The sequence below is a fragment of the Sphaeramia orbicularis genome, chromosome 14, assembly GCF_902148855.1.
Source record: "Sphaeramia orbicularis chromosome 14, fSphaOr1.1, whole genome shotgun sequence".
In the NCBI taxonomy this organism is placed as follows: domain Eukaryota; kingdom Metazoa; phylum Chordata; class Actinopteri; order Kurtiformes; family Apogonidae; genus Sphaeramia; species Sphaeramia orbicularis.
The window spans coordinates 17,257,415-17,278,075 of record NC_043970.1 but is presented as its reverse complement, the minus strand read 5'-3'; the positions used below and the strand labels follow the sequence as shown (position 1 = coordinate 17,278,075).

The window sequence follows — 20,661 nt, the reverse complement described above, 5'->3', positions numbered from 1 at the left end:
TTTGCTGTAAACAATAAACCCAATGGTGTTTTTTTTGTCAGACTTTCGTAAAAGCTTGGTAAATTATTGACAAAATGAACTGAAATCTGTGAGGGTAACATAACAGAAGTGTCAGAGACTGAATACCCACAGTTCAACATGAAGCTTCTGTCCTGTGCAAATGTCTTTGGTCACCTTAAGCTTTAGCATTTTCGCAGCATTGTAATGAGCATGCATATTTAATTATGACTTAATACAAGAATCTATCAAAAAATCTACACAACTCCATGGCTCCTACAGGCTAAAGTCAGTATTTAATGTGACCTGTGTTCCCACAACAAAAAGTAGCCTGAATAATAAGACATGTTTGACAAAATACCAGAAAATTAATAAAATCTCATACAACCTGGAAAAAAAAAGATTTAAACACTAAATATTTGACATTCTGGCTTGTATAAGCTTTTTTTCCCTAACTTTTAATGCTGCACCTATCAGATTTTTCCTGGTTGTACAGAAGCTCAGAATAGCCTGTGTGTGGTTAATACAACTTTGCAATAAACAATAAACCTAATGGTGGTTTTTTTTTGTCAGACTTTTGTGAGAGCTTGGTAAATAATTGACCAAATGAAGTGAAATCTGTGAGGGTAACATAACAGAAGTTGGTGCAGTTACTTCACAGCTAAAAACACACTGTCACACATTACGTGAGATCTAACCTGACTAATGGTACAGTATTGTTGTGAGGAGCACACCAGTAAACCCAGTGTAACATTAAAAAACCTGAGCTAACCCATGATTTGTGTTGCTGGGGCAACATGAGAGCGAGGGTAAAAGGATCCTCGGCAGAAGGAAGACTGGAAACACAGACCTTACTTTCACTATTGTGCTTGGCCACCTCCCACCACCATCTGAATCCCACTATTCATCAGCTCCGCACAATGAAACCTCCACAGCTTCCTCACGTCCCTCCCCCTCCTCCCCCCAATTATCCCTCCATCTCTCCCTACTTTGGTTACACACACACCTCTTTCTCCGCTCTCTTTAACTCTGTTTATTTACGATCCCGTTGCACAATGGCTATCATCTGTGCTCCCTAACTTGTTCTTTTTGTTTTTAATGGGGCTTATCAGTCAGTGAGAGCTCATAGTGCGCTGATGCCTTCACCAGTGGTTGTGTGCAGTCAGAGTTGGCAGCTGTGTCAGGCTGACCGGCAGACAGTAACAGATGGAGGGGGCTGAGCCTCAGTGGGTTCATGTTTTTGACTTTTGATAAATCTGTTGCAGTGAAATCTACTAAGTCTCGAGATGAGGCTATTTAAGACGTGTGAGAAATCCGCACCTACACTGTCAGGACTTGTTTTTGAAGGGAGAATCAGAGTTGAACCCCATTGAAGATGGGACATAAAAGAGTTTGGGGGTACTTTTCAATAACTGGTTGGTTGTAATATAATCTATATTTTATCATTTATGTTCTAAACCAGGGGTGTCAAACTCATTTTGGTTCAGGGGCCACATTCAGCCCAATTTGATCTCAAGCGGGCCAGACCAGTAAAATAATGACTTAATAACCTATAAATAATGACAAATCAAAGTTTTTCTTTTTGTTTTAATACAAAAAACCCCAATTAAATTATGAAAATATTTACATTTTACAAAAAAAGATGTGAATAACCTGAAAAAAATAAAATTTCATTTGAAAAATTAGTGCAATTTTAACAATACAGGGTGGGGAAGCAAAATTTACAATGAACATTTAGTTGTTTTTTCTCAGCAGGCACTATGTCAATTGTTTTGAAACCAAACATATATTGATGTCATAATCATACCTAACACTATTATCCATACCTTTTCAGAAACTTTTGCCCATATGAGTAATCAGGAAAGCAAACGTCAAAGAGTGTGTGATTTGCTGAATGCACTCGTCACACCAAAGGAGATTTCAAAAATAGTTGGAGTGTCCATAAAGACTGTTTATAATGGAAAGAAGAGAATGACTATGAGCAAAACTATTACGAGAAAGTCTGGAAGATACTATTAAAGAAGAATGGGAGAAGTTGTCACCCGAATATTTGAGGAACACTTGCGCAAGTTTCAGGAAGCGTGTGAAGGCAGTTATTGAGAAAGAAGGAGGACACATAGAATAAAAACATTTTCTATTATGTCAGTTTTCTTGTGGCAAATAAATTCTCATGACTTTCAATAAACTAATTGGTCATACACTGTTTTTCAATCCCTGCCTCAAAATATTGTAAATTTTGCTTCCCCATCCCGTATTATGCCTCGACGTATTATTTATACATGTACATTACACTCAATGCTACATAAACATTTCGTAACAGGCAGAATATTGTTAAAATTTTGGAGTTTGGAACTAAAATTTGAACAATTTCTACAATATTACATCTCTTATTATTAACACAACTACAGATCACAGTGGATCCATAAATGCACAAAACATTTAGTAAAAGGCAGAAGATTGTTAAAACTGCACATTTCAGGTTGTTCATCTTTGTTTTTATTTATGTATTTATTTGCATTTTATTGTGAAAGAATAGTTTTGTAAATGTAAATATTTTCACAGTGTAATGTTTGGGTTTTTTTTTTTCACTTAAATTTTTTCCACATAATTTTTCACAAAAATGTGTAGTTGTCATTATTTATGGGTTTATTGTGTTGTTATTTTTACTGTAGATCACACTGGTCTGTATGTGGAAACTGAACCAAAATGATTTGGACAACCTGGACTGTTCAGATTAATTTTTGCATTTTCATCCCGCAGGCCGGATTGGAACCTTTGGCAGGCCAGATTTGGCCCCCAGGCCGCATGTTTGACACCTGTGTTCTAAACAGTAACACCAGCTTTCATTTTGCTATATTTGCACTATTTAGCTCCATTACACCTTGTTACCGAAGTACAAAAAGTATGAACCCACCCGACATCACTATAAAGATAGTTTGGTGGGTCTCTGTTATGTTTAAAGAAAAATATCTCAAGAATATCTTGACAGAATGGCTTAAAATTTCCCTTCAAATCAAGGATGAATTGAAGAAAACTTAGATTACAAAGGCTAAAAGTCAAAGACACTCTGACCTTACATCTGTCCAATCTTCTTAACTTTAAATCTCAATGGTTCACTCAGCTGCAAGAGGGAACTGATTAGAATTTGGTGGCCAAAGGTCAAAGGTGAAGGTCCCTATAGCCTCACACAGGACAATTTTGGCTATAACACAAGAAGTAGTACTGTAAATAAGAAGAAAACTTTCACAATCATGTCATAGTATTATGTGATGATGTGATAACATGTTATATCCAGATGGTCAAAAATCAACTTCATGATACTTGGCAAAGGGATTTCTATGCATTTGGTAGGAATGTTCATTAAGGATGAATCTATTTTAGTGGCCAAAAGACAATGGTAAAAACTAGTTTTGAGTCATAGCTGGATGGAATAGTCAAAAGGAAATACAACCCCCCCCCCATCATATCTTATCTTATCTTACATTAACCAGGTCATTGGTTAAGGTTAAATAGTTTTTTGTTTTTATTAGTTATTCATCATTTTGTCATACAAAACATAAACAATTGGCAGCAGATAATAGTCACAATCTAATAGTAATGATAATTTAGGTTACAGTTATGAAATAACAATCAAGTTACTTAATTCATTTAATTTTTAGAGCAGCAGTTTATATGGCACTTCACAGGACTATAAGAGAAACCACAGGTTAATTGTATTTAAAGAAACTAAACCATTTGCCCTGTCTTATTATGTCAAGTTCAGCCTGCAGCCTCAGCATAAATGTTAATCTCTCCATTTTGTGAATTTCATCAACAATTTTCAACCAGTCCTCCAGCACCGGTGGATCAACTTGAAGCCATTTTCAAGTGATTGTTTCTATTGCTGCAGCACCAAAGATTCTTAGAAGGTATTTATCGCTTATTGTCAAATCATCAGGAAGACCTCCTAACAATAGTGACAAAGTGGGATGCTGTTATTTAAAACTCAAAATCTGTTCTATTTTTATTCCAACATCTTTCCAAAAAGTTTTAATTTTCATACAGGACCAAAAATGTGGGTGTGATTTGCCTCTGTGTCCCCACAACCCCTCCAGCATGTAGAAACATTTAAGTTTCTACAAAACTGTTGTTTTGGCGTTATAAAGAACCATACTAAATTTTTCCAACTAAATTCTGACCAGTAGGCTGAAGAGGAGTTTAAAGTAGCAGAATCACACATATTGTTCCATTGTTACACGATATAACAGTATTCAATCCTTTCTCCCATCTTTTTGAATAAAATCTGTTGAGTTTCCTTTGCCTTGGTTTAACAGTTTTTCATGCTATTATTTTTATTTTATTATTATTCTTTGTATCTATTGAAAGTAGCTTTGAAGCACACACATGAAGACGTGATGAGAGGTGGAACATCCCTTTTTTTTTTAATACTCTTTATTTTAATGTTTTAAATCACTTTTACAGTGCAGTAACAACACTAAATAAAAAAAAGGGGAAACACACAAAATATAACAAGGGGGATGTTGTTCCTTATACATTTGACTGCTTTTCCATACTCAATCTGATATCAAGAATTTCTGTCCTTGAATATGATCCATTTCTCCCATCTTCGCTTAAAAGTTCCCATCTTAATCCTCAGTTGAAATGTTAATTTTTCCATGGAATACATTTCCTCTATAATGTCCAGCCATTGTTGTGGTCGAAGAGGGTCACTTATTAACCAGTTCCTTGTGACTACCGCTTTGGAAGCGAGAATTAAAATATTAAATAAGTAAGTATCTTCTCTTTTAATTATGTCATCAGGTATTAGACCAAGGTAGATAGTCTGGGGGTCCATTGGAATTTTATAATTTAAAATATTCTCCATTGTCTGAACAACATGGTTCCAAAACATTTGCATTTTTACACATGTCCGAAAGATATGCAAGTGGTTGGCATTCATGTGACCACATCCTCTCCAGCATTGCTGCTGTTTTCCCAATTGTTTGCTTTTAATATTTGGTGTAATAAAGAAGCGAATGAGGTTTTTCCAGCCAAATTCTCGCCAACCTTTAGGAACATCCCTTTTACATCTGATGTGACTGACACCCTGGCTTTCCTCTATTCATTACACCTTAACAGGCTGAAACAGTTGTTTAAAAACCAGTAAAGTAAACTTTGCCAACTTCTGACAGAGTGGCCTCCTTTCTCCAGATCTTCCCAACAAAGACCAACAAACAGGGGGTTGAGATTTGGAATGAGAGGCCAGGTCAGTGTTAAGACTATCTGGGACAGGAAATTAATCCCTCATCTTCTCAGAGCAGCATCAGTATTATCCCACAGATATATAATTAGTCTCATAAGCAAACTGAAGCAGGATAACCTCATTTAACAAGAATTAATTCATTATAAAATGAAAAGAAATGGACTGCAGTGCCTAATTCTAGATTTCTGCATATGTGACCAATCGCTATGAAAAATGAGATAATTTCCCAGTTAAATGGTTATAGCATATCATCAGGAAGCAGTATTACATTCATTAGAACTTGTGGTTAAACAGGATGTTTATATATAGTGAGAAGAAACACAGAGAAGAATTTACTCAAGCTTAAGTCCCATCAGTGTGGCTACCTAACAGCTGACTGACCCAGGACAACAGGCTTCAGTCCTGTGTGCAGCATCAAGGGATTAGGGTGATTTTATCTGATAATGGATGGGTTCAGGATGATTTCACACACCATCTGAGAAAACAATGTGACCTCCAGATGGATGCATGGAAAGGACTTGTGTTTACTTGATCAGTAAATTCTCTAATGGCTTTAAAATACTAAAAGAAAATACCCTTATCGTGCTTAAAATTGTGTTTTAGCATCAAATCTGCTTCCAGTTAGGTATCTGAGAAGACTGGTTAAAGTTACCAAACACAATATTGTAAGACTTTTATAAGACTCTCCTAAACTTTGGAACAATCTGCCTCTCCACATCAGACAGGCATCCACTCTGTCTGTTTTTAAGTCCCTTCTTAAGACCCATCTTCTCTCCTTGGCCTTTGAAACCACATGAGATGTTTGAATGTATTATTTTAATTCAGTTGTTTTATTAGGTATTGGTTTATTGTTCTTATCTGTTGGTCTTTTTAAACTGTACAGTGTTTTATGTTTTTAATCAATTCTTATATTTTATTCTTTTATCCAGGTTTTATCTATTCTTCTGTAGTTTTATTTATTTATTTATTTTTAAATCTATTCTTGTATTCTACTCTGTTATTTTGTTTTTTATTTATTTTTCTGTACAGCACTTTGGTCCACTGTGGTTGTTTTAAAGTGCTTTACAAATAAAGTTGGATTGGATTTCGAATGTGACTTTCTGATCATTTCACTAGATCCAGATAACCGGATACCTCAGATTAAGAACAAAATATCAGGTAATAATATTCATACATTTAACAAAATTAAAACTAAACAGTTAAATCATGTTTATAGAGATGTTTCTGGCAATTATACACAATCCAATCTGCAATGACACCTAGTAACTTAAAGGCTGTATTTGATGCCTTGCAGGTCCAACCTTTATAAAGCCGGCTACAGATGTTACAGGTTACATATGCTTTGTAATATTCCACATTTTACTAGTTAATGTTGAAGTTTTGCTCATTTGTTACTGTTCATTAGATTGTACAATAGTTTTCTGGAGAGATTTGGCTCTGTGGTCACTTTTTGTTGGATTTTTGCCTCAATTTGGCCTGATACAATGACAGTAATTTTTTTTTGTTAGGCAAAAACAATAAATAAACAGAAGGAATAAACACTACATCTATGATCTATCTTTCCATGGCAGCTTGTAGTGTTACATATTACTTATCTAGACTTTTTATTTCACCTTGAATTCATTACATTAATTTGTTCCAGCAGAGTTTCATAACTGAACTGGAGATATTTTTTATGCTTCTCATTATAACATGAAACGTCTCTGTTGTGTTGTGTTTTGTTTCTCCGCTGTCTGATGTCATTCCATTCCTCAGCAGCAAAACATGTTACACAAAGTCCTGCAGGTTAAAGTGGATGACCCAAACAGTTCTAGTGCGGTCAGACTCATCTCTATGAACTGACTTAAATACACACACACACACACACACACACACACACACACACACACACACACACACACTAGTTTACAGCACACAGTTGTTAGAAAACCCTGTAAAACACTGTATTTATACTGGCATTCTGGCAACTGAAAATGAGTATTAGTGGAGTAGGATAGTTTGAGAAGCATGGGAAACAGGAGATCTGTACGGTTCCTGCGGAAAGCTTTGTTTTTATGCCAAATTAACAATGTCCATGACATAAATTTGACAGATCACCCTCCCCTAATTGTACCCTTCTGAACCATTAGAAGTCACAAGCGAGCACCATTAAAGCTTTTGTATACGTCTTAAATCAGCAAATGGGTATATTAAAGCTGAGAAAATCTTTAAAATAATAGAAGTAACATTGCTAACATGTAGTAAGTCATTAGTGACAGTGTACAGCAGTGGTTCCCAACATTTTTTTAGCCTGTGACCCCATTTTAACATCACAAATTTCTGGCAATTTCTGACATTTTTTTAACTAATTTGTTTTCAATCATGTACTAGTTCGCTATACTATGTTGCAAATAAACATTAATTTTAGTCAACATTTAGGCTATATAATGTATATTATTATGGACGGAGGCAGAAAAGCCAGGTGTAGATTACTGCACAAAGTGAGAATTTTATTTTCCTTGGTTAGGATATGTACAGTCAGTCCAGCTTGGATTTACAAGGCTGACAGTTAATACTGAACAAACGAGAACTCAAACTAGGAATTATGAAAGAGCTGCAGCACCTGAAACTGACCACAATGAATATTTGAAAGATAAACAGTACCACAGTGCTTCAGTTTCAGCTTTTTATGGGCATTGTGATTGTCTCTCTCAACTCAAATAATAATAATAATAATAATACATCAGTTTTATATCGCGCTTTTCTAAGTACTCACCACATATATTTTTATTAGTAAGTTTATTTATATTGTTTTATCAATTACTAGTAATTTCAGGTGACCCCACGTGGGGTCCCGACCCCAAGATTGGAAAACACTGGTGTATGGTTTAAAGCATCACCATTTCCTGTAATGAAACAACTCTTTGAACATATAATATGAGCTATGACACACATGTAGTAGCTTCTGATAAAATGCCTCACAAACACACGACACAGATGCTAATGAGGGAAAAGTGCACTTTTAGCCAAAGAAGGCTGGCTATTCTTCTGTTCTACTCTTAAGCTGGAAGCTGTAATTTAGCAGAAATAGAACTAACATGAAACCAGAGGGAAGGGGCTGTCATGTGATCTAAAAGTGGCAAGGATAAACATTTGAGGTTGTGAGGAGACAGGGGATGTAATTTTAATTCAGAGAGTTTTCATGTAACAGTCTATGTAGGAGCTGCACCAACAAAGTAATTTACCATCTACCATTCTGTCTCAATTACGTCAGAAATACCGTATTGAAGGATTGACTGCGTAACTACAACAGTGAGTCTCATATATCTGTCTGACATTATGGACTCTGTGTTGAATTCAGCACTATACTGTTATACACTGCAATGTCACACAACAGAGTGAAGCTGCTGAATGTTCTTTTGGAATAAAATGTCAGAAGTTTTTTGTCTCATAGAATACTTGTTAAAGCCTGAAACAAAAACTTTAAACTATTTTTATATCTACCACAAAAACAGCAAATTCAGGGTAGAAAGGCAATAATGGCATCTAGGAGTTTTAATGCCTGTACGGGACAAAAAACATGACAGTTTAATTTAAGGACCTTTCTGCATTAGAGAAACAGTGTTGTCTGATGACTAGTAGCGAGGCCTGAAGGATTTGCCAGCTCAGACATATTTGCAGTGGACAAATCATCTCTAATACCAACACCCAGACAGAAATAGTCATTGCCGTGGGATACAAAATAAAGGTAAAAATAAAACATAATTGAACAAAACACAGACACACTCATTCATTCTGCCACAGATTGAATTTAATGCTTCCCCTCCTACATTTCCAAACATTAAAGACATTTTTAGACCTTGCATTGAAAACCTAAGACTTACTGAGGATCGGCTAGGATCCTGGAAATAGTTAATAATCAGTTAGTTATACATTTATGCATGTCACGTCACTTTTTTTTTTTTAGCTAATGCAGCTCTTGGGATATTTACTGCTGATTGCTGGCCTGGCATTTCAGTCTGCAACATTAAAACGTAAAATAGCATTAGCACAGCAGCTACTGAAGTAGAGACTGAGCTGCCAGCTGGATTTATGGAGATGATATCTGACACATGCAACTTAGGTTAAGCTGTCAGTTTGTAACTACTATTCATTACATCATAAGGCTAGAAATTATTCAACATTTAACATAAAAGCAGGGTTAATTATTAGAGCATATGTCAGTTATGTACAATAGCTATTATCAATCAGATCATTATCATAATTCAGTCTTGTTTAACATGTAAACTGTGAAAGAAAGAAAGAAAGAAAGAAAGAAAGAAAGAAAGAAAGAAAGAAAGAAAGAAAGAAAGAAAGAAAGAAAGAAAGAAAGAAAAGGAATTTTAAAGGGGTCATATTTTACTAAACCCACTTTTATTAGTCTTTGGTACATTTATTTGTGTATTTGGACCCTAATATTACATATTGTTTGAATTTGAACCCTCCAGGTGCTGCAAAGCTATCTTTATATTTATTTTGGCAAAAATCGAGTGGATTTCTACAACCCGTTTTAATTCCTTCCTAATTTGTTACGTTTTATAACTTGTTACGTCATGGCATTTGCACCTATAAGATTAAGAAATTCAGACGAGCATTTCTCAGAGTACGCCATAATTGTTTGTCAGCAGCAGCGGTTGTAGTCCAAACTGAAAATATGTCCAAACTTCGAACCTAAAATGTTCCCTTGTTGGTTGTATTAACTAACTCAAGTGGCTGAACGGGACAGAGCAGCACAGCTAACAACCTGAAGGGGGTGGGGTCATTTGCATTTAAAGGGCCAGCGCTCAAAACAACCTTTCTCATGTCGTTACACTGGAAAAAATCTAAATCTTACAAGATGTATTTTTCCCATTTCTAGTCAAAATATCTCATCACACTTAAAATAAGACATAAGACAGTTTTCTTTTCTTTTTTTTTTTTTTAATTCGGCAAAAAAAATCTTGAATTAAGCAAAAAAGATAATAATAATATAATAATAAAAGATAACTGAAATAAGATTTTCCAGATCTATTGTCTAAAAACACGTTCTTATATCTCACTGAAAAGCTACTCTTTAGGTGATTATGTCTTATTTCAAGTGTGATGAGATATTTTGACAAGAAATGAGAAAAATACACTTGGTAAGATTTGGATTTTTCCAGCGTAGTCATAAATAGGGTTGAAGATGGGCCTGCAGAGTTTAATTAATAAAGAATTCAGACCCAAGCATAGCATTTACAGTTTATGTAGACCACAAGGAAATGTTTTAAAATGCATAATTCCATTTAAAAAAAGCAAAATGTCACTCCTTTGAAATAAATCTGAGGTTATGATTAAACCCTGGAAAAAAAATCAGTCCAGTTCCATTTTGCTGAATTGATTTTATGTCTATGTACTTTCATAAAGTCCTAAAAATTGCAGATTTTGCAGTAACATCTCTGAATATGGCTACATTTACCCTTTCATATATCTCACTCTATCAATTTCCCAGAAAGTGTCAGACAATGCATTTATGGTGCTGATATATGAAGTCAGTGAAACATTCTCAGCTGAAAAGGATGTATTGTAAATAAGAAGTATTTCTGAATAACTGGATCCCCATTGTGTTGCATTTCCACTTGATATAACCTTTGTTTTGTCTGTTCAGTTCAGTTATCTCTCTGCTCTCTGGTAGAACCTGAATGTATGTCAAGATATTACCATGTATTAGGTCACTGACTGAAGCTGATCAATTCTGAACTGCATGACCCCAGTGGGCTAGGATCTGAAACACCCATGGACTATTAACCCCAATAAGACTGATACATATGTTACTCTATTTTCTGTCGTCTACACATGTGAAAACTAAACAATAAGAAGTTCAAAAAAAAAAGAAAGAAAAGAATGTATTGTCAACTTACAAAATGCATCAAAAACTCTACACAAAAGAAAATAATAATAGCCCTCATGGGTATCAGTATACTTATTCTTGCCTTAAATGCAGAGATGACTGTGTGAGTGCACATTACCGTAAATTTCACATTACCCAGTGCACCTCCTGAGCCTTTATACTATAAGAGAACTCTAATCTGATGCAGCTGTGTCCTAGTGACTCATTAACACAAATAAACCACTTCCTGTGATGAGCAAAAGTAACTAAAAGTGAGTGACTCCTTCTGTTCCGCTGAGGTCACGGGGAGGAAGTAACTTACTGTCTTTTGGGACGACAGGGCTGGACGTTCCACCCGCCGAGGTCCTTCCCACTGGGCTGGAATGCTTGGGCCCACGGCCAGGGATTTTCAGTCCACTGGATTTGAGCATATTCATTCTACAGTAGCAGGGAGACCAGGACCTGTGAGCTTCTCCCTGGATGAAGGCTTATGGACGAGGCACTAGATGTAGAAGTGGGGGCTGCCGCTCTCCATGTTCAGCTGTTGGGATGCAAATAAGGGGATAAGTTCAACAAAATGGAAAAAAAAAATGGTAAAAACTCTTCAAAACAGCCTCCAACGCTGAATCAAGATGGATCATACTTTTGGATACAGACAAGACCAAAATAGAGGAACAGAATCTTTATCCAAACTATACACTGTGCATGTGCAATATCAACAAACAAGAGTGAATCATAACTGAACCATATAAACCCTCAAAGACAAAAACAGCTGCCAACCATCTAAAAATGTGTAATAGCTTCAGAGCCACAAATCATATCAACTAGGTTCAATAATTCAGATAAAATGCAGTTTCTCAGCTTTTCAGCAGCATCATATCAGACCCATGTAGATGTTGAGAGGCTCCTTAGAGAACATGGAAACACCGTCACCTTCTGCAACACTGATTAATCCGTAAAATACACATAGTTTGACAAACACAAGTGGTTGCAGATGTTTGTTTTTCTGTTCAGTTAATGATATATTTTGCCGAAAAAGTCACTTGTTTCCCAGCTTACATGATCAGTAAATGAAAAACAGGAACATACTTGGAAAAAATGCAAAATGCAGAGGATAATATTGTAACAGAGGGTGATAAATCACTTAGGAAATGTTAAATGTAGAAGAAATATCTACTTAGAAATCCCCACAAAAACAAGTGTAGGTCTCTACGGGTTAACAATATACTACAACGAACAAACTGGTTGCATTTTGAGCTGCAGGAACTCATGCTGACGAGTCCTACCTCAAAACAAAGTCGAAGAATCACACGGATTTTCAGATTTAACTCCTCTCTGATCCTTGTTATTGTTGTTATTTAACTTTAAGGTTTTACGAGACAATAACATTAACAATAACTGCTTTGATACCACTGTCTACATTTCTAATCTTGATTCCTGCTACATGTGAAGCTTTAATTGTTCCGTGTACAATAAACCTGCTAAATCTTTCCATGTTATTTCAACATAATTGTAATTGCACTAATTGGTGAATTTTGTGTGATATACACAACAGGAAGCATTTCCATAGTTTTGCGTTGGGTTTTTTCCCATGTGAGGCATAAAAATGACTGAACTGCTTGGTTTTGCATGAATTAATATCAATAATAGCATTTACTACGGGTTAATATTCACTTAAAAACAGATTTATAGATACTAGTCCACATTCCATTACACCTGCAGCCAAACAGCTGCAATACCAATGATGGAATGGAGCCCGTATCCTGATATATTGGGGTTTTGTGTCACTATTAATTTATTACTATTAATAACACATGAATCGGTGCCTCATAGTTAACAAAGCCCCTCCAGCAGATCACTAACATGACCGAAAGCCAATGTAGGCCGGTGCCCATGTGGATCATGGCCCGAAGACCATTAAGGATGATATAATGGTGTTAGAGCCTACAATAAACAACACACATCTGGCTGAGGCTTTAAAACTAGACACTGGGTATTACAGCAAAATGCAAACACACCTCACTGATAGCCCTGACATCTAAAAAGGCAGTTCGAGGCTATGCACTCCATTAAACCTTTCAAAGATTCTATATTTTGTGTATATTTCAGGTTCAGTTAGCCTAGATGCTCTTCATGCAGGCCTGAATAATTAATTTCCGTAATAGAATAGCAGAATCTGTATCCCAACTATACACTGTGCATGTACGAGATCAACACACAATGGTGTCAATGTGCATTATGTGTTAAAAAAATAATTTAAAAATCAATCACAACTGAACCCTTTAAGACAAAAACAGCTTCCAATGACCAACACCATCTACAGATCTACAATGGACAATAAGTTTTAAACCACTAATCATATCAATACAACTGAATATTTCAGGTAAAATGCAGTTTCTCAGCATCAGACTGAGGCCTTAAAACTAGACACTGGGTATAAGAGCAAAATCACACCTTATTGATAGCCCTGACACCTAAAAATCCAGTTCACTCTATTAAACCTGTCGAGGATTGTATATTTAGTGATAACTTCAGTGAAATATCAGGCCTTTAAGGGTCGACTGCTGTGATTTTTCAGTTCCAGTTAGCCTAGCTGCTCATCATACATTCCTGAATAATTAATTTCCTAGTTAGAATAGCAGAATCTGTATCCCAACTATATATTGTGCATGTACAATATCAACACACAATGGTGTCAATGTGCATTATGTGTTAAAAATAGAAAATAAAAAATCAATCACAACTGAACCCTTTAAGACAAAAAACATCTACTGATTTACAATGTGCAATAAGTTTTAAACCACTAATCATATCAATACAACTGAATATTTCAGATAAAATGCAGTTTCTCAGCATCAGACTGAGGCTTTAAAACTAGACACTGGGTATAAGAGCAAAATAACACCTTATTGATAGTCCTGACACCTAAAAATCCAGTTCACTCCATTAAACCTGTCGAGGATTGTATATTTAGTGATAACTTGAGTGAACTATCAGGCCTTTAAGTGTTGACTGCTGTGATTTTTCAGTTCCAGTTAGCCTAGCTGCTCATCATACATTCCTAAATAATTAATTTCCTAATTAGAATAGCAGAATCTGTATCCCAACTATCCATTGTACATGTACAATATCAACAAACAATGGTGTCAATGTGCATTATTTGTTTAAAAAAAACCCCAAAACATTAAAAAATCAATCATAAATGAACCCTTTAAGACAAAAAACATCTACTGATTTACAATGTGCAATAAGTTTTAAACCACTAATCATATCAACACAACTGAATATTTCAGGTAAAATGCAGTTTCTCAGCATCAGACTGAGGCTTTAAAACTAGACACTGGGTATAAGAGCAAAATCACACCTTATTGATAGTCCTGACACCTAAAAATCCAGTTCACTCCATTAAACCTGTCGAGGATTGTATATTTAGTGATAACTTGAGTGAAATATCAGGCCTTTAAGTGTTGACTGCTGTGATTTTTCAGTTCCAGTTAGCCTAGCTGCTCATCATACATTCCTAAATAATTAATTTCCTAATTAGAATAGCAGAATCTGTATCCCAACTATACATTGTACATGTACAATATCAACAAACAATGGTGTCAATGTGCATTATTTGTTTAAAAAAAACAAACAAAAACAAACATTAAAAAATCAATCATAACTGAACCCTTTAAGACAAAAAACATCTACTGATTTACAATGTGCAATAAGTTTTAAACCACTAATCATATCAACACAACTGAATATTTCAGGTAAAATGCAGTTTCTCAGCATCAGACTGAGGCCTTAAAACTAGACACTGGGTATAAGAGCAAAATCACACCTTATTGATAGTCCTGACACCTAAAAATCCAGTTCACTCCATTAAACCTGTCGAGGATTGTATATTTAGTGATAACTTGAGTGAAATATCAGGCCTTTAAGTGTTGACTGCTGTGATTTTTCAGTTCCAGTTAGCCTAGCTGCTCATCATACATTCCTAAATAATTAATTTCCTAATTAGAATAGCAGAATCTGTATCCCAACTATACATTGTACATGTACAATATCAACACACAATGGTGTCAATGTGCAATATTTGTTTAAATAAATAAAAAGCAATCATAACTGAACCCTTTAAGACAAAAACCATCTACTGATTTACAATGTGCAATAAGTTTTAAACCACTAATCATATCAACACAACTGAATATTTCAGATAAAATGCAGTTTCTCAGCATCAGACTGAGGCTTTAAAACTAGACACTGGGTATAAGAGCAAAATTACACCTCATTGATAGTCCTGACACCTAAAAATCCAGTTCACTCCATTAAACCTGTCGAGGATTGTATATTTAGTGATAACTTGAGTGAAATATCAGGCCTTTAAGTGTTGACTGCTGTGATTTTTCAGTTCCAGTTAGCCTAGCTGCTCATCATACATTCCTAAATAATTAATTTCCTAATTAGAATAGCAGAATCTGTATCCCAACTATACATTGTACATGTACAATATCAACAAACAATGGTGTCAATGTGCATTATTTGTTTAAAAAAAACAAACAAAAACAAACATTAAAAAATCAATCATAACTGAACCCTTTAAGACAAAAAACATCTACTGATTTACAATGTGCAATAAGTTTTAAACCACTAATCATATCAATACAACTGAATATTTCAGGTAAAATGCAGTTTCTCAGCATCAGACTGAGGCCTTAAAACTAGACACTGGGTATAAGAGCAAAATCACACCTTATTGATAGTCCTGACACCTAAAAATCCAGTTCACTCCATTAAACCTGTCGAGGATTGTATATTTAGTGATAACTTGAGTGAAATATCAGGCCTTTAAGTGTTGACTGCTGTGATTTTTCAGTTCCAGTTAGCCTAGCTGCTCATCATACACTCCTAAATAATTAATTTCCTAATTAGAATAGCAGAATCTGTATCCCAACTATACATTGTACATGTACAATATCAACACACAATGGTGTCAATGTGCAATATTTGTTTAAATAAATAAAAAGCAATCAGAACTGAACCCTTTAAGACAAAAACCATCTACTGATTTACAATGTGCAATAAGTTTTAAACCACTAATCATATCAACACAACTGAATATTTCAGATAAAATGCAGTTTCTCAGCATCAGACTGAGGCTTTAAAACTAGACACTGGGTATAAGAGCAAAATTACACCTCATTGATAGTCCTGACACCTAAAAATCCAGTTCACTCCATTAAACCTGTCGAGGATTGTATATTTAGTGATAACTTGAGTGAAATATCAGGCCTTTAAGTGTTGACTGCTGTGATTTTTCAGTTCCAGTTAGCCTAGCTGCTCTTCATACAGGCCTGAATAATTAATTTCCTAATTAACACTTGATTTCCCTGAGAGCTGGCTGCAACGTGTGGGATGATAATGCGTACCTCCACAAAATGAAACACAACGCCTGTTTGATCCATTGTTGTAGCTACTGCGGCAGCGTGCTCCAGACTGCCCTTCACCCAAACACACAGTCCCTCCCAGCAAAAGAAATGACACCAAAGTGCAATCACAATCGCAAAAACACTCACCATCCTATATGAAAATTTAAGCATCCGACTGTGGTCCGAGCAGCGGGGCCAACTTTGGATTTCCTTGGCAGATGGAGCAGATGAGTGTCTGCCACTCCCTGGGATGCAAATATGGATGCTGAGCACAAACTGAAAGGGAGAGTCAGCGCGTGGACCCGTGGATGATGGCAACAACTGCACACTGTCAGCAATACACCGGTGATGGCTTAGCAGTTAGCCTGCCGGTTCACCAACGGGATGGGAGCTGAAAAAGACGCTAAAATCATCGTAGTTTGAGGGGCTTGGATACTGCCACGCAGGTCCCGACGCTTCCCGGATTCGAAGGCAGCATCAGCAGCAGGAAAAGACAACTTTTCTACCGCCTCACATCCGTCTAAGGCTACCAGCCCAGTCTGGGATCCTTAGCTGTGTTTTTCCGGCCCCTTGTAAGCTCTCAGTCCTGTGGGTTTGTGGGTTAGCACAGCCTCCCTGTGACTCAACCCACCGGCGAGACTGAACAAAGGGGCTGGGAAAAAAGCAGAGCCTCCTGGGGGAAAGATGAGAGTCCAACTCAAGTCTCATTCCATCTACGACGAACTCCGACTGAAAGCGCACGGATTTAAGATCGGCCGTGATTACAGGCAGAAAATGAGCACGATTCAAACAACTCACAACACTGTTATGAGTCTATACCTCTATGGTTTTATTCGGCATCGATATATTTCACAAATATGCATTTTTTTGTTATTAATATGTCACATTTATGATGCACTTACAATGTTACTTACCGCTTTAGACGCGCGTCAACAACCACACTACAAACAGTGCACTAAACACTAAAGTCCATACTAGTAGAAAGAAATCGAATATGTTTAGCTTCTGTATATACGCCGATTTTAAGGTGAGTTTCTACCCTTTATTATAGGGTCATAATTCCGGTTTTAGAAAATTTCCTCAGCCACTAACAGCTAATGAAATCTTTAATTGATCAAATTCCTAACGTAATCTGGTGTAAGAGTGAATACAAGGCGTAACTCGAGTATTCAACAGAATTAAAGTGTAATAATAATAATGCTAATAATAATTTGGATGTGATGGATTAAAAGATGGTACTTTAAAGCAGACACAGTAATGGGAAAACCCAAACACGCGTGGGAGTGATTCATTCCCATATTCCCTTTATTGCATGGGTGGGGCCAAACTGTTCATAATGGCGCTTCCGGCTGGATTTGAAGAGCTCTGATTGGCCAGCGAAGTGAGGAGCCGAGTTTTAGAGCGCTGTGATTGGTCAGATTGTCTGTGTCTGGGAGTGCACACATTTGACAGCCGTGCCGCGAAAAAAAAAATACTTGTATTGCTGCATTATTATATTACAGAGGAGGTAACTGATCTTTGTTTACAGTGCAACAATATGAGGGTTACTTGTATGGCAGGGTTTCAACCTGAGTACTGTTAAGCATAAATTGGAGGTATTTATACTTGAATAAATCTATTTGACATAACTTTAAACTGAGATATACTTCCAAATAATGTTTTAACCCCACCACATTTACCTGTACTTTATCAGAGTGGTCATCCTGATCAGCACCACAAACAATTATTTGTAACTGTCTTAAATAAACACTTATTTCATCCATTTGAGGTTGTGGTCATTGTTCATGAAAACAAAAATGTAGCAGTCACTGTTGCAGAAGATGACAGTGTTTCACGTTCACTACACAGCCCCTGAACGTCCAAATGGATCATATCTGATGATGATTTTGTGTTAAATGAAAAATTAAGAATATATTTAAGTATAAGTTAAAAAAGGGAGTGTATATGCAGGCTAATATGCATATGTACAGTGGTGTGCAAAAATATTAGAACACTTGTCAAATCTTAAGAAACTGGTGGTTTATTTGTTCCCAGAGCCTGAATTTCACTTTTTTGCCATTGCAAAAGGTAAAGGCAAAGGTACTGAGAATATTTCACCTACAAATTTATCAGTCCAGTCTTTTTTTTTTTTTTTTTTTTTTTTTTTTTTTTACATTTTACTCTAATATTTAGTGTGGCCCCCCTTGGCAACAATCTAAGGAAACTCTCTGGAATGAGCTTCTGAGAGTGTGGAATGACGCTGGGGTTGAAACTCTCAGAAAATACATTGACACAATGCCAGAAAGATGCACTGCTGTGATTGTTGCCAAGGGGAGCCACACTAAATATTAGAGTAAAATGTAAAAAAAAAAAAAGGACTGGACTGATAAATTTGTAGGTGAAATATTCTCAGTACCTTTGCCTTTACCTTTTGCAATGGCAAAAAAGTGAAATTCAGTCTCTGGGAACAAATAAACCACCAGTTTCTTAAGATTTGACAAGTGTTCTAATATTTTTGCACACCACTGTATACTTATTGTTGTTATATTACATATTATTTTTCATTATCTTTCTGTCTCTGCCCATACTTCACCCTGACCTCCCTTTCACAAAGAACACAAAGAACAAGAGAATCACCTGAAAACTTTGTCACAAGTAAAGCTTCTGCATGGTAAGACATGCAAATCTACAACACATGTATACATGCTAAAAATTTTTAAAACAGTTTAGTTAGATAACACATATAATTGGAGAGTTGATCTTTGACCTTCATCTTTATCTCCAGAATGCACTGACTTCTTCTGAAGTTGTCTGGCAAAATCCCTAAAGAAGTGAAAAAAAAAAAAAGTATCATAATTAGTTTGTTTTCAAAGAAGTTGCAAATCCATGTGTCAGTTATCAGCCCCCTTTTACATAGCACTTCTGTTATGGGAATATTTTGTCTTTATTCTGGAACATTTGATGATGTATTGCACCAGGGGAATTAACCCTTTCATGCATGAATTGTGAGAACCTTAGTCAATATTTTTTCTTGAGTGTTTTTGTTCCTCTTTAGGCATGAAAAAAACAACGCAATTGATTTTTTTTTTTTAAATGAAATTATTTTTTGTGGAGTTACAAAAATGTCCACTCAGCTGGACACCATGCGTTTAATTTTTGAAGCAAAGAAACATGTATTTAAAAATCATCATCAGAAAGTGATAAACTGTGTGAAAACTATGAAATAAAAATATTTTTAATGCAGCTAATTGCTAAATTGCTACTGTTTTCTCACATTTCATCACAATCTAATATTAGTTATTACTCATTTCATGGAGATAATATCCTCTTGAGACCCAGGAATTTGACAGTTTTAGCTTTTTTACATTAAAAAATTGTCTTGATTGGAAACTGCATAATGCAACAATTTTTCAGATACATTTTTAAAATTATTTTTATTGATTGATTGATTTTTTTAATGGAATGTCCATTGCAACGCACAGTATTTTTTTTTTTAAGTAAAACTGTCAAACTTTTGTCCCCTACAGAGGACAAAATGCATTGCTGGGTCTCAGGAGGATATGCACAAAAAAAAAAAAAAAAAAAAGTTTCTTAATTACAGTCTAATAACAATTAGCAATTGATTTACACTAAAACATGTCACTGCAGATCAGATTTATCATGAGCAACAAAGTTACAATAATTGTATGAACTGCAGTGTTTTGGATGGTGCATGAGTGTCCACTGTGTTGGCTGATATGGAACTAAAACAAAAAAACCCATGAATATACAAGAGAACAGCTGGAGAATAACTGTCCGTTGGAGTGACCACTATGCATGAAAGGGTTAAAAAATGAGCATGGGCTGTGTACAGTAAACAAACATATCAACGTGACCAGAAAGATGTCGAACTGGGGAGATGCTGAGATCCGTGAGCTGCTGTCACTTTGGGCAGAGGACTCTCTTCATGCTAACAATTGTGAAACGGTTAAAGATGGGCCGACTCTTGAGAGGTTAGCAACACCGCTATGCTTGGGGTATTTCCGAGGCAGAAGTTATATGTCACACTATACACTGCGCTGCGTCACCATCCCTTTGATTCCGGAATGCAGGTCTGCAGTGTAAAAGTCCAGCCTGTCTCACCTCTGTTACTCCTTTGACTTGGCTGTGGAAATCGGTCA

The 20,661-nt window shown here is 35.9% G+C and overlaps 1 protein-coding gene across 3 annotated transcripts in view; it reads right to left on the bottom strand.

Moving 5' to 3' along the window:
• The window catches only part of clip2 (CAP-GLY domain containing linker protein 2), a 93,435-nt gene extending 76,225 nt beyond the window's left edge, over positions 1-17,210 (bottom strand). For 2 of the 3 annotated variants that reach the window (XM_030154178.1, XM_030154179.1), the window contains exons 1-2: positions 16,670-17,210; positions 11,428-11,646 (exon numbers count right to left, since the gene is read on the bottom strand). In XM_030154178.1, coding sequence (XP_030010038.1) covers positions 11,428-11,542 — 115 coding nt within the window. In that variant the 5' untranslated portion in view covers positions 11,543-11,646; positions 16,670-17,210. The remainder of the gene's footprint in view (positions 1-11,427; positions 11,647-16,669) is intronic. The other variant, XM_030154180.1, reaches the window with a different exon arrangement.
• Between the last annotated feature and the right edge of the window lie 3,451 nt (positions 17,211-20,661).